General features: G+C 46.6%; 1 protein-coding gene across 2 annotated transcripts in view; it reads left to right on the forward strand.

Moving 5' to 3' along the window:
* The window catches only part of Csmd1 (CUB and Sushi multiple domains 1), a 1,636,907-nt gene that overhangs the window by 828,044 nt on the left and 794,610 nt on the right, over positions 1–14,253 (forward strand). For both annotated transcript variants that reach the window (XM_048792812.1, XM_048792813.1), the window contains exon 5: positions 3,920–4,127. In XM_048792812.1, coding sequence (XP_048648769.1) covers positions 3,920–4,127 — 208 coding nt within the window. The remainder of the gene's footprint in view (positions 1–3,919; positions 4,128–14,253) is intronic.

A 14,253-nucleotide genomic window follows, 5' to 3' on the forward strand; every position in this document is an offset into this window, starting at 1 on the left:
CAATTCCATGGAGTAATCTGAACAAGACTGGTGTTCATTCTTCTTTAATTGTATGGTCCAGGTCTGGTCCTGGACTTTCCTTTGTTGGAAGGCTTTTAATTGTTGCCTCAATTTCTTTGCTTGATACTGGTCTGTTTACATTTTCAGTATCTTCATGGTTCAATTCTGTTAGCTCATATGTATCTAGAAATTTGTAAATATTTCTAGATTTTCTAGTTTATTGGAATATATAAATTTTTCTACATGGTCTCTAACAAACACTCCTTTGTTTCAGAAGTGTCTGTAGTAGTATCTCCTTTTTCATGTCTAATTGTGTTTAATATCATCAAAACAACAATAAGAAAAAACTGCCCTAAAATTCATTTGGAAGACTAAGAAACCCAGAATAGCCAAAGAAATACTGAGCAAGAAGAATTTTGCTGGAGGCATCACAATCCTAAACCTCAAATTACATTATAGAGTTATAGTCATAAAAATAATATGGTATTGGCACCAAAACAGACTTGAAAACCAATGGAATAGAAGACACAGAGACAAAAACACATAAACTCATAGTTGACAGAAGTGCTAAAAATAAATGTTGAAGACAGCTTTTTCAACAAATGGTGCTGGGGAAAACTGAATATCCACATGTCAAATAATGAAACTAGATCCCTATCTACCTCCTTGCACGTAAGTCACATTGGTGTAGGCAACTACTGTTCCAGGATGATTTGGTTCCTTTGGTAATACTTTATATATATTTTATTTAATGCATGTTTTCTAAGTTTTAATTAAATGGTTAATTATGGAACTTGAAATAACTCTTCCTGTTTTCCTGTAACTTGCTCATAATTATTTTTGTTTATGTGTGGCTATGGACCAATTTGTTTTCTCTGTCTGCTTTGACTTAATCTCCTCCCGAAATTTTCCTTCTCCTATGATGAGTAGATAGAGTCACAAACAGCAAGCTCCATGACTTGTGGCGAGGCTACCTGTCAAACCAGCAGAGCCAAGTGAGCAGCAGACACGAGCCTCTCATGGGTGGCTGCAGTCGTCAGTGTCTTCATGGCATTTTTTTTCCCCAAATATAACATTTCTAAGAGAATTACTGTATTACTTATAGACTATTCTCATTTTAAGCCTCCTACTTGAGCAAGAACGTGTTTCTGTAGTGGGATTGGCTGCTTTCCTACTTCTGTTCTGGGTGAGGTATGGTTTGGACCATGCCCAGGCCCAAGTGTGATCCTTATAGGGGGGTTTGACTGGCAGACTATAGGATGTGCAGGCCCTTTCTTGAAGGGGAAGAGTGAAGGGAAAAGGGAGTGGTGTATCAGGCTGCCTCCTGGAGACCTGGGCTGCTGTGAACACAGGCAGCTCGGGCCCCCCCTTCTGCACTTAGTGAGCACTTTACTCCACTCAGAAGTGGAGTAAAGCAGGACAAGATGCTAGGAGGTGATCCCTGGCTGCAGTGGGCCTAGGGGTGACTTCTGCAGAGACCTGGAGGTGGCGGGGGAAACACGGTAGGCAGGAGAGCAGGTGCAAAGGCCAGTGCACCTTTGCAGATGTATGGCTGGACCAGCCAGGCGAAGGAGGGTGGGGAGGAGGAGGAGGAGCGGCAGGACCAGCCACGTCTCCTTCCAGGGCTGGTGAGCTCTAGTTTTATTCTGAGTGGTAGTGTGGGGAATTAGCTGTTTGTAACAGAACATGTTAAGCTTCAAGTTAAGTTTTTAGGTCACTTTAGCTGATCTGAGCAGAGCAGATTCTAGAGGATGGAGGAGAGCAGGAAGACCAGACGCCCTTGTCCGCATATGCACATGTTCATGTACATGCACATATGCCGTGTATGCGTGGATACCATGTGTGATCATGCATGCAAGGGAAGGCATTCAGCCTCAGTGGGAAGGAAATCCGCCATCTGAGAGACAGGATGAGCCTGGAGGACACTCCCGAGTGAATTAAGGCGGGCACAGAAAGGCGTGCCCAGCATGACCCTCACATGGAGTCAAAGCAGTAGAGGTTCTAGGAGCAGAGGGGACGGTGGTTGTCAGAGCCCCTGGACTGGGGGTGAGGACCCAGCAGAGAGCCTGGGCTGGTGGATATGAGATGAGAAGGCCCAGGGAGCCTTTCACACTGCGCCGTGGCCATAGTTCAGCATGCCGCAGCATGCACTCTTTTGTCAGGGAGCTGATCTCTCACAGTGTTGCCATCAGCCCTTGCCCCATGTGCACATTCACACATTCTACCTTATGAGGTGATACACCCTCCCACCTGTGCACACATGCACACAAGGCTTTGCGTGGTGACACCACATTTGTGCACGTTCACACATACACACACCTGGCCTTACAAGGGGATGTACCTATTCATCAGCATGTTGGCAACTCCATGAGACCCTGCCTAGAGCAGACCTCTCCAGGGGCCACTGAGGGAGCTGGGCAGTGTCTGCTCAGGAGCAGGTCCTAGGCCTTGGCCCTGATGGCCTGTCACCCCTCACTCCCACCACTACACCTTTGAGGAGGCTGCAGGAGAGCTGGAGTGTGGGCTTTGTGTGCCCTCTGAGATCGTTTAAGGTTTCCAATCAAATGCACCTCTCTTGGGAAAGCGCTCACTGTTTCGCAGTGTGCAGCAACGTGCGAACAACTGTGTGTCAAGGGCTGGGTGTATGGCTCAGACATAAGGCTAGTGCCTAGCATGCAGGAGGCCTGAGCTCCATCCCCAGCATCATGGCAGGAGAGGGGAGATACACACACCACCCCATATGCACATACACACATGCATATATACACACATACATACACATGCAAATACGTATCACAATATCATCTTGGACATGTACAACTTTTATTTGTCAATTATACCTCAGTAAAACTGAGAATGAGATGGATTTCTTCATCTTGTGTGTGCATGTGCACGTTGATGTTTGTGACCAGTGTTAAGTAATATGCCAAAGATCTGTGGCCTTGATTTCCCTAAATCCAGCTTATCACTAGTCTTGAAACTCATACATTGAAATATTTAGCAAGGTATTTGTGTTTAGTATTGTATTTATAGATAATTAGAAATAAAATGTTTACTAATGACGTTTTTGCATTCTTGCTAGTTTTTCTATAATAGGCCAGCCTGCTTGTGAAATTACATGTCAGCAATTATAAACATTTCAATCTGAAAATACGTCATATAAAAATTATATCTACCACACATTTTTTTATTGACATGATAATTCTAAAGTTAGAAACAAAGAAAAGTAACCACCATAAAGCTATTATAACTGTACAGATGTTTGTCTTCCAAAAGAGAAAATAGTTCAGAATTTTATAGCTATTTCCAAAATAAGTTCATTTACTTAGATTTATTTTTATGGAAAACAATTGGGTAATGTGTATCAAATACAAGTCCATTTTCAAATATTATTGCATTTACTCTAATTCCTTCAAATTGCTTTATGCAAATAGATTAAGGGAAGATACCAGTATGTTATCCCTATGCCTTAATAAATTTAAGTAAGCCAAATATCTAGACCTCACGTACCAATCTGGACTGGAAGAGTATCACATGGCCTTTTAGTAGTATTTCTTTACCGCCTGCTTACAGGGCACTCATTTACCTAGCAGAAGCAGAAGAGCCTAATTAAAGGTGGGGCACTCCTGGGGGGTGTGCAGGAGCGCTCGGGTGCACAGCTGTGGGGATTTCGCTCTCGCTGGGATGCCTTGGTTTAGGCAGGTTAAACACGTTTGCTCAAACTTTCCCATTGCTCTTTGCTGAAAGCATTAAGACCCTTGCCTCTATGACATCCATAGGGCTTTCAGAGGAACTGAGTTGGCAAGCCAGCAGAGGTCCTCTTCAGATGGGGGCACCTTAGGTTCGGGACGTTTTGCAGAGATGCTCCTGCGTGACAGCCACCTGAGCCATGGCCTTGTCTCTGCTTCCGTCCCTGCAGCGGAGGGAGCCTGCGGCGGCACGCTGAGGGGCACCAGCAGCTCCATCTCCAGCCCCCACTTCCCCTCCGAGTACGGCAACAACGCCGACTGCACCTGGACCATCCTAGCCGAGCCGGGGGACACCATCGCGCTGGTCTTCACCGACTTCCAGCTGGAGGAGGGGTACGACTTCCTGGAGATCAGCGGGACCGAAGCGCCGTCGGTCTGGTAAGTGCTGACCGCCTCCGCCCTGGGCACGGGCGCTGGCTGGTCAACGTCGCTGTCCGATGGCTAAAAAGTCCCCGTTACTGTGACTCGTTTGAAAGTGAGATCTTCGGTGGCTATTTAGAGGTAGGCGGCTGCGTGGGCACTGAACCTGCCCGTCTGCCTTCCCAGACGTCCAGCGGAGGCACCGTGGTGGGCTGGGGTTTGGTCTGGAGTTTCTTGCTTCCTGTGACGAAGCGGTGGCGACTCTGCTCGGACACCTCATCAAGTGGGCACTTTCCTCCACGAAGGTGGGCGCCCGTCAGGGTACCACCTCCCAGGAGGCACCTGTGGCCACAGGGCGTCACAGGCAGGCCACGTTAGCAGAGATGCTAACCCGCCAACGTGTAAAACCTACCCGCGCTCCACCAGCTCTGGCGAGGGTGGCAGTGAGGCGGAAGGGAACCGGCTGACCAGCTGGAGGGCGCAGACCCGGGCGGCTGTCCGTGAGAGCTGTCCACTGCAGGGCCGACCCATTGCTGTGAGCGAAAGGTGATTTTGTTTGCTTCAGTTTATTACATTTAACATCAACTTAAAACTACTTTGGTCATCTACTTCATCTCGTGAACTGTGAGCAACCTAGGGATATTTGTATTGAAACCACAGATGGACACAGGGTTGGCCTTTCTTGGGTGGGTGGGTAGATGAGAAGTTGGGATGAGGGACTGCAAACATCTCTATGGATTCGTGTTTCGTTTGGGTGCAGAGATTCCATTCACATATGGAACCACTGTACATAAGACAGTCCATTTTTAAACCAGTTATTGGAATTGAGTTGGGTTTTTCCTCAATTTTCCAAAACTAAAGACCAAACTAGAGGGTTTGTATTCATGGATAAATCCTTTCCTAAAGATTATTGTGGTTATGTTAAATGTTTTGCCAATTAGAGAAAAAAATTAAAATACAATCTCTGACATTCAAGTATTTGTTGAGATTGCCATCATTTTGCAGTGTTCAATGTCAGTTGGTAGAAACAAATACTGACCTGGGAGCTTGGGCTGTCATCCTGTTGTCTGCCTTGGACAATCCTGGGCCCTTGGACAAGAGAGAGACAATGTTAAAATTTATCTTTCTAAAACTCACTAATGTAACGTCTCCTGAGTGCCTCATCTCTGCTGGTTGTTGTGAGATTCAGGTGACCCATTACTTTGTTTTTTCAAATGATTACTGAAGTAGAAAATATATGGTGACTAATTCTCAGAAATTGTATGATTAAGTGTGTGAGATTTCTAGAGAGATCAGGTGTTGACTGATGGCCTCGCTGCATGATTTGCAGAGAGGTGGAAGAAATTGAGAATCCAGCGATGGCTTGCCAAGGAAGGGATCCCCAGGAAGCAGACGTCCTTCTCAGTGTCTGAGATGAAACTGGGCTGCCCAAGCCTGCGGCCAATGGCTGTGAAACAGGACCCTGTGAAGGTCCTGGACGGCTGATTCACACAAGAGAATTTACTTCTGAGTCAGCAAAGTTCCCCACTGGGTGTACTCTTGCTCAGATGGAAATCAGGAGTCTGAGGAGGTGGTTGGACTTAGTTTGCCCTCTTTCACCCAGTGGAGTCTCCTCCCCTCCCATCCTCTCTTCCCTGCTTGCTTTGTCTCTACCTTTTCCCGATGTGCATCCCTGATCAACTGTGTGGTAGATCCAGGAAAGGAGGTGGTCAGAGTGTGCTAGAAGCATGTTCTGCCTGCAGTGTCAGGAGATCCTGTGAGCCAAGAGCAGGGACAGCAATCACTATGGTGGACGAAGTGTGGTGTGGCCGGCCTTGGGGATGGCTTCTGTCTTCTCGTGCCTGCTTTCTGACTGGAGAACATTTTCCAGCTTTCTGGAATTGGCCCAGGTCTTTTCCAGGGAAGTTGGTGGGAAGGTCCTCAGTGGGGACTCTGACCGTGCGTGCTCTCTGGTCTGATACGTTCTGTGCTGGTTGGCCTAACGAGTTCCCTTTGAGTGGCAAACCCATGTTCCTACGTGCATTCCTATGATGATCCTCCTTTTCCTGTTTGCTGATGGTGGAAGCCTGCAGGCTGTCTTCAGTGTTACGGACTCTTACTGCTTCCCGCTGTTATCCTGGGAGAAATACTGAAATGCCAGAGGGCCGGACACAAGGCAAGCTCTGGTGTGTGTGGCAGGAGAGCGACTGAGCTCAGGCACCCGGCTTCAGCCTTCATAGCGCAGTCGCCTTCTGTACAGTCGAGGTCTGGTGTGTGTCCCTGTCAGGGAAGCACCTTTGCTCAGGGGCAGGTTGGTCCCAAAAGCCTTGGACAGGTCACCGCCACAGGAGTGACTGGACAACCAAGGGACAGTTGAGTTCACTGAGTACCTCTGCAGAGAGGCAATGAGACAAGCTGGGGTCTGTCTGTATGTTTTGTTTGTCCATTTGATTTACTGGTGACGTTTAGTGCTTGTCACTAAGTCTTTACATTGCTTTAAATAGGACTGCTCTAAGTGGGATGCTCATCTTTCAATTACTTTGCAATGGAGGCTAAAAAGGAAAAGATGGCTCTCCTACATAACCAACCATCAAGACCTGCAGGAGCACATTTAGACTGAAAAACTGGCGTCATTTAAAGCACCTTTTCAAGTCTTTTCAAATGCATATAATATGGCTTATCTTAAAAAAAACTATTATTTTACCATAATTGCAGTAATAGTCTCTGAAGTATTTAATGGTTCAAATTGGCATATTTAAAAGACATGCCCATCCTGGGATTGCAAGAAAAGTATGAAGAAGCACTTTGGGTGGATGTGACCCTTTCTCAAACAAGGTCACCTTGCACAGAGGCAAGGGTGGTGTTAATGGCCTAGTGGAGTGAATGCATACACACATGTAATTTTCCAATAATCTATGTTTAAAAGACAGAATACACAACAAGGGCACTCTAAGAAGACGCTGTTTGGAGAATTGTTAAGAATAGTAATAGGATTAGCTTTATTTTCATTAAATGTGAAGTGAAATTACCAATTCAGCTATGTTTTGTCAGGTTGCCATGGCTACAGTAGAGCAGTCTAAATGCAGTGGATGATGTCATGTGCCAAAGTCATCTGTATATTCAGTGTGGAGTGGGTTAGTGATTGAAACCTAATCACCTATGTGTGTGTCGATGAGACTTTTTTTTTTAAACTCATCAGATTTTAATTCAATACAGATTGGCTTTCTGTCAATAGTTTAACAAAGGGCTGCTATTTCTAATTCAGTTTGTTACAGGGTCTAGTAATTATGGTTTTTTTCCTGCAAAGCTATCCCAGCACTCTTTTAGTTTGCTGTTTTTTTTTTTTTTTCCTTAAGTAAATTGATGGTGTAGCCTATAGCTGGTAACTCTAGAAATATCAAGAAGAATGAAAATCAATTTTATTTCTGAGTTAGCCTGCTATGGCTTCTAAATTAAGACATGATGGTTTAAGGGATTAGTGCTATATTGTCTTGGCAGGAAACAAGTGAGGGAACATTTACTCTCTTTAAAATATGCACTTTGGAACAAGAATTAATTTGTCCACCCCCTCTGTGTCAGGATTGTGTGTAAGGTACATAGGAAGGGAAAAAAGGAATTGTAAATGCATTAAAATGTGTTCTGAAACACACTGATGGCATCAGTCTCGGGTCATGGAGACGGAGTTCAATAGCCTGAGCCTTTTCCCCAGCAGCCTCTCTCTCGGGGCTCCCCCTGCATCCCCCCACTTCAACAGGCCCTGGTGTCCTCTCTGTCAGGCCTTATCCCTGTGTCCCCATTCAGCAGGGCCCAGCGGCCCCTCCCTCAGGTCTCCTCACCCTGTGTCCCCTTTCAGCCTGACCTCAGGGCTCCACTCCTGTGTCCACACAGCACCTGCTTGTGTCCCTGTGCTCCTGTTCAGCTGTTTGCCACGGGTCCCTGGGTGGAAGAACCCTGGGTGCAGACAGGAGGAAAAAGGAGGCTGTGGAATCTCCCTTCCTGCAAAGCCTCTGTTTCTTGAGGAATCTGGAAAACCTTCCTTGCCACTCAGGAGCAAGGCTTTTCCTCTGAGGTTTTTTGAGACTGAAGTTTTCTTGCGCTGGTCAGTGCGACTCCTCTCTTTGCCTTGCTGGATTGGGCACAGTCATACTCAACGCGACAGAAAAGGCTGGTATCTGCACTGTATTTTTTCCCATTAACCCAGCAGTTTCCCAGTCTAATTGGTGACTGGCTGAGGCCAAAACCTAGCTTTAGAGGAGTTTTAGAAATTGAGTGACCTTCAAGAAGGGTTAGTCCCCACCTCCCATGTTGCTACAAAGCACCCCAAATTGGCAGTGGGTGTGGTGTCTATTTCATTTCTAATGACGAAGGTTATAGAGGTGCACAGTGAGAAGCGGACTCCTTTAAATCCATCCTTCCACTTGGCGGCACCAAGCTCAGCAGACTTCCAGCTGCTTACTCTGAATTTCTTAATGGAAGCTTGTTGGATCTCGCACAAGAAGGGACGAGGCCAGCCCTCCACTCCCGCTGCTGTAGCGTGGCGTTCACAGCACAGTGTGATTACCAGCCACCAGACCGTGCCAATCCAGGCACCTGCTGAACTTGCAGACCGAGCTGCCCTGTGAGGTCCCCTTTCTGTCCAGAGCCCTGGGGTCCATCTGGAGACCTACAGGGCATCTATTTCTCCTTGCCTCTCCTGACCTGTCTTTGTTTTCAGTGTTGCTTTGTCCTCTGAACTTGACCCACCTCATGTCAACAATTCAATCTTGCTATGTCCTTTTGAAAAGAAAAAATGAGTAACATCATTCAGGAAAATGGAGGAGACCATATAGCAGCATCCTAATACCATCTACTGAAAGCACTAGGTTTGGTTTATATTTTCACTTGTGGATTTGAATTCAGTGATGTCACTCCACAAACTTACTGCTAAGTATGTTTTGCAGCAGTTTTTATGGAAGCAACAGAACACAAACAAACAAACATTATATAGATGCACACGAGTGTGTAAGCTTCTCCTCTTCTTTAGGCTCTGTACCCTTGCTAGAGGCCTAAGGACAATGAACATATTCTTGTCACTCTTGTTCTAAAGTACTTTTAACCAAAACATAATTTTCTCAAGATTTCTTTGAATGATATATTTAAAAGAAATTATACCAAGAGGTAATATCCATCAAGGGTTTGCTATTTCCCAGACAAGCGTAAATAATATCCACTGCCCCTTGGAGATGTTATTTTATACATTTCCTAGGGGAGAAAAATGGGCCACAAAGAGATTAAGTCTTGTCCATCACAGCTAGCAAGAGGCAGAGGGGCAGTGAGCAGAGGACTGTCCATCTGCAACTCCTCCTGTACTACCCCAGAGCTCAGCAGACAACAAAGGGGAGTATTTCCTACAAAGGAGGTCCCCACCCTGTGGGTGCCCCTCTCCTGCCCTCATCACTGAGTTTTATCTATCCTTCCTGGGAGAATGAAACTCGGGGCCTGCAGTGCAGTGGATCTCCAGCCTCCTGCACCCACAGCGCTTCCAGGGGATGCTGCACATCACCAGGTATCCAAAGCCCCAGATGTGACTCCATGCCTGAAATGGCCCCTCTGTGGAGCAGAGGTCCAGCTGGAGGTGCAGGGCTGGCAGCAGTCCAGGTCACTGCCAGGTGATCCAGGCTGGGCTCCCTGCCCTCGGGTCTCCTGCTGTGCCCGCCAGGGTGTCCGAGGCTCTGCCCGGCCCTCTGGGGTCTGCACTGAGCCCGACCTTCAGATTCCTTCACAAATGTCTGACCCACTCTAGGGGGTCATCTCAGATATCCATCATGTTATTAAGACTGGTGTGAGGTCAGGCAGCGGTGACCAGAAAGGGGGGGGGGTTCACACCCAGGCTTAGGGCAGGAAGGGAGGGCTAGAGACGGGAAAGGGAGGTTTTTAGAGTCCCTTGTCCTCCTGGGGTTGGTCAGAGGATCTTGCTGAGCTCTGTATCCTTCCAGGATCAGTCAGGAGACCCTGCTGATTGACAGGTGGTTATCACGCTTGTCTGTTGGCACCTGATTGGTTGTTGCCTGGTGCTTTGTTCCCTTAGCCACCTCAACGGACCTAAAACTGGGAAAGTTAAAAACAGCTATTTTAAGTAGTAGTTGGAACACAGGAGTTCACAATCATTTATTGAGCAGTGGGAGCTCTGAGTAAAAGGTAATAGTTTACCCTAGCACTTCCTAAAAACAATTATCAGAATGAGGAGTGGCGGCAAAGAACAACACAGTATTCCTGGTCCCTGAATTGGGACAGATGAGGGAGGCAATCACCCCGGGGAGAACCAGGGTCTTGGTCAGTGCTGCTCCCGGGGCAGATGTGGGATCTGCACCTCTGTTGTGATTGTTCACTTGTTTTGTGAAATTCCTGCCACTTAATGTATTTTTCAACAAAATGAGGTTATCTATAAATCATTCAGGTTGCAGGCTATAAAAAATAATTCCCCTTTTAGGGGAATTTCCCCAAATTCATAGTACCTGTCTTTGGTTGTCACAGCTGTCTTTTCGGATGTGGTCCTTCATCCATGAAATAACATAAAATGCAATTAAATTAACACTGGTAAAGAAACTTGCCTGCTCAAAACACACTGCCTTTAAAAGGTATTTGGCCAACTCCACGTGAGCCAGTCTCAGGTGAGGGTCTCTAACTCATTTATTCTCAAAATTGGCCAATTTGCCCCTAGTGATATTCCTATTGTACATTTTGATATCTTCTTTTAAAATTCTGTCTAAGCCCTGAATATCTGATTTTTCTTTAAGTCTTTCAATTTCATGGAGGACTGGTTAGGAGAATAAGGTCCCTTTGTGGCTTTTTCCTGCCTGGGTTCCTTGCTGGTGGCACAGGCCTGGAGCCTGACAGGCCCTTGCAGCGGGTGGTGGCCTACAACACTGACAGTCTCCCTGTCTCCCCTGGGTTGGGTAAAATGCCTCCATCCTTCTGTGAGTCCTGTTAGGGAATTGTCCTGTCATTTCTTAATACAGACATATTATATTATGATAAAGATCTTCATTTTAATGAGTTATAGACTTTGGAATAGATAGCACCTGAGAAGCCCCCTAATGCAGTCCATTCCCTATTGTCTGGATAAGAGAACTGCATTCTAAGTCTATCAGGTGACTTGTCCCAAACACTCGGCTGACTGGGAGAAGGGTAGGTTTTCCGACTTGGGTCCGGAGCTGGTTCTGCGGTATTACAGGCCCTTCTCCCCAGCATGGCTCCCCCGGTAACTCCCCTGTTTTCCTCTGTCCATCTCGGGCAGTAGCAGAGGTGGGACTGCTGACTCTGACCTGGTGTGGGTCAGCCTTGGGCCCCAGCCTTGGGTGTGCCACTTGGGAGCGTGGGGCCCAGGGCAGGTTTGCTGCCCAGATACCTCTGCAACACCAGTGATGGTGCGGGCTGCAGGCTCAGCGGGACACGGGAGGTGGTGAGGCTCTCAGCCCCGACCTGCTTGGCGGCCGCTTTTGTGGCTACTCAGGCAGTGTGTTGCTCTTAGAAGCAGAGCCCCAGCAAGCACAGACTAATGCCCTGGAACACACGCGCTCCTTGGAAGAAAGAGTGTTAATGAAATTGTTTTGAACTGGTATTTGATTTCAAAAGTCTGTTTGGCAAGTAACCTTTAAGTGCTATGAATTATAGAAACCTTCTTACTTGTAGGCCTTTTCTTTTTTTCTTTTTCCCCTTTTTTGTGAGGGTTTCACTGAGTTGCTCTAGATCTCAACTAAGTTGCTGAGGCTGGACTCGAATTTGTGATCCTCCTATCTCATGTTTTCGAGTCATTGAGATTGTAGGCATGTGCCACTGTGCCCTGTTAGACTGGACTTTCAATGCATGTTTTGTATTTCCTGTGAACTTCTGTGGAAACACAAGCATAGTATTGATATCACTTTAAAGGTTAAAACCTAAATGCTGCACTTTGTTTTGGAGCCAAATAATTCAGCATAGTAACTATTTTTTAATTTTTTTATTAAGAGACACTGTCAGATATACCACTTAATTTTGTGAATAAAAATCAAAGTAACATACAAGCTTAGCTTATTATATTGCTAAAAGCCATAACCCTTAATAAAAAGCAAAAGTAAAAATGGTAGAATTTATTCCAAACCATGTATAGTGCCTCTTGGAATCCACAGGGAATTGGGTCCTGGGTCCCTGCGAGTACCAAAATCCCAGATGCTCAAGTCCTTCTATAAAATGGCTTAGTATTTTCATATACCCTGTGAACGTCTGCCCTGTATACTTTAAATCAGCTCAAGATCACTTATAATACGAAATTCAATGTAAAATCTGTGTCAATCATTCTATACTGCATAACTACCAGAAATAAAAACCTGTGCGTGCTGAGTGTAGGTGCAGTTTTTTTCTGAGAGTTTCTGGCCTGTAGTACTTCTGGTCTGTGATGAGTGGACACAGAGGGATGACCGCATCACCCATTCACTGTGTTTCTCAACACTTAGCGTGTGTGGGACCACCTAGGACTTTCTTTAAAATGCAGCATGTGACCCTGTGGTCTGGAGTGGGTCCTGAGAGTCCCTCTGACCAGCATCCAGGGGACGAGAACACTCCTGGCTGTGGTGTAGAGGAGGGCTGCAGGGCCTGTGTGTGGCAGGGATACTTGACAGTAGCAGAACTATAAACCATAAGTAATTAATTATTAATCATTTCAATTCTTCTTGAACATCATTTCAGGAATTAGGCTACTTCAGAATTTACCTGAACTCTTTGGTCTTCATTTAGAAATATCTCCTAATATCATCAATGGGCTGCTGGGTATAACGGCTGATCCAGAAAGATCAAGTGTGCCATCAGGATGTGGCCTTCACAGGGTCACCTGGGTCCCACTGCCCAGAGGTTCTGATTTAATCAGCTGCTCCAGCGCAACACAGTCACAGAGAATGAGAGGTGGAATCCAAAGGGGAAGAAAAGAATCGCAGATTTCACAGCGTCCCCGCATGTTGGGCTGCATTAGCATTTCCCCGTCTATTGATAGCAGTGGGATGACAAGCTCTTTTTAGGACACGCAGTTGAGAAGTTGAGCAAAGTCCTCGGCCACAGATGTCTCAGTGCTTTGGATGGCTGACTGTTGGGTGGGTCTTTCGTAGACCAGGTAGATGCTACAGTGAGGTACAGATACACTTGTCCACGAGACAGTTCCCCGTGGGTGGGATGTTGATGAGGGCTGGGCCTGTGGGTGTGATAAGGCTGAGCTGCTGCCTGCTACCGCAACTGCCTGAGCTGAGCCCTGTCACTGCTCAGTTCGCACTTGGAGCTGGTGGTGGCTGATTCCCACTTGTAGTTTCTTCTCTCCATGCTCCCAATCCATTTCGCTGTTGGAATGGCTTCTCTGTCTTGTCCACAAAGTCCTTGTCCTGTGGACCTCGGTTGGGGTTGTTAAGAGAATTGGCCTTGAAGTTGGAGAGATGAGGGATTGGGAACTGCGTCCCTCCTCTGTGTGGTAGACTTTTTGAGTTAGGTCAAAACTCCTAGAGTGTTGGCTTTCCATTCATAAAATTAGGTTGGTGATGCTTTTCTTACTGGATGAAGATGAAAATAGAGCTCAGAGAACATCATCACACCAGTTATGGAGACTGCAGTGAGCTGTATCCCCAAGTGATCACCAGGGCAGCCATGGAACGTGGCACAGCAGCAGTACAGATGCAGTACAGAGGCAGAGATTTAGAGGAGAGAGAGAACTCCTAGTGAGGCAGTCGGATATTTTGCCAAAAAATAGGGATTCAAATAATCCCTGAGAATGGAAACGACACAGACAGGGAAACGTGTGGGGATCGTAGGCATGGCAGGTGTGAAATAGGAAGTGCAGATGTGGGGAAACAGGGGAACCTAACTGAGGCGAGAGAAAGCAATGCGTTGTTTTGACAGGACAATAGAAATAGCTTGGACGTTTTGAAAGCAGGCTCTTGAATGAAGCTCAAATACAATGCATTTTTTTTTCTTGAAGGTGTAGCTCACTTCTCCTGGTAAACGAGGATGCGTTGGGAGTGTTGGGTGGACGGTGGAAAAGAGCCAGCTGTTTCTGTGAGCAGGCGGTGTGGTGTGGACAGGATCCTGGTGATCACAGCAGTGGAGAGGAAGGGGAAGCTGGCCTGTGCCACCTGCACATGTGCCTCACCAGCCTTCCCTGCAGTGATGT

The sequence above is a fragment of the Marmota marmota genome, unplaced genomic scaffold (genome assembly GCF_001458135.2).
Source record: "Marmota marmota marmota unplaced genomic scaffold, marMar, whole genome shotgun sequence".
In the NCBI taxonomy this organism is placed as follows: Eukaryota; Metazoa; Chordata; class Mammalia; order Rodentia; family Sciuridae; genus Marmota; species Marmota marmota.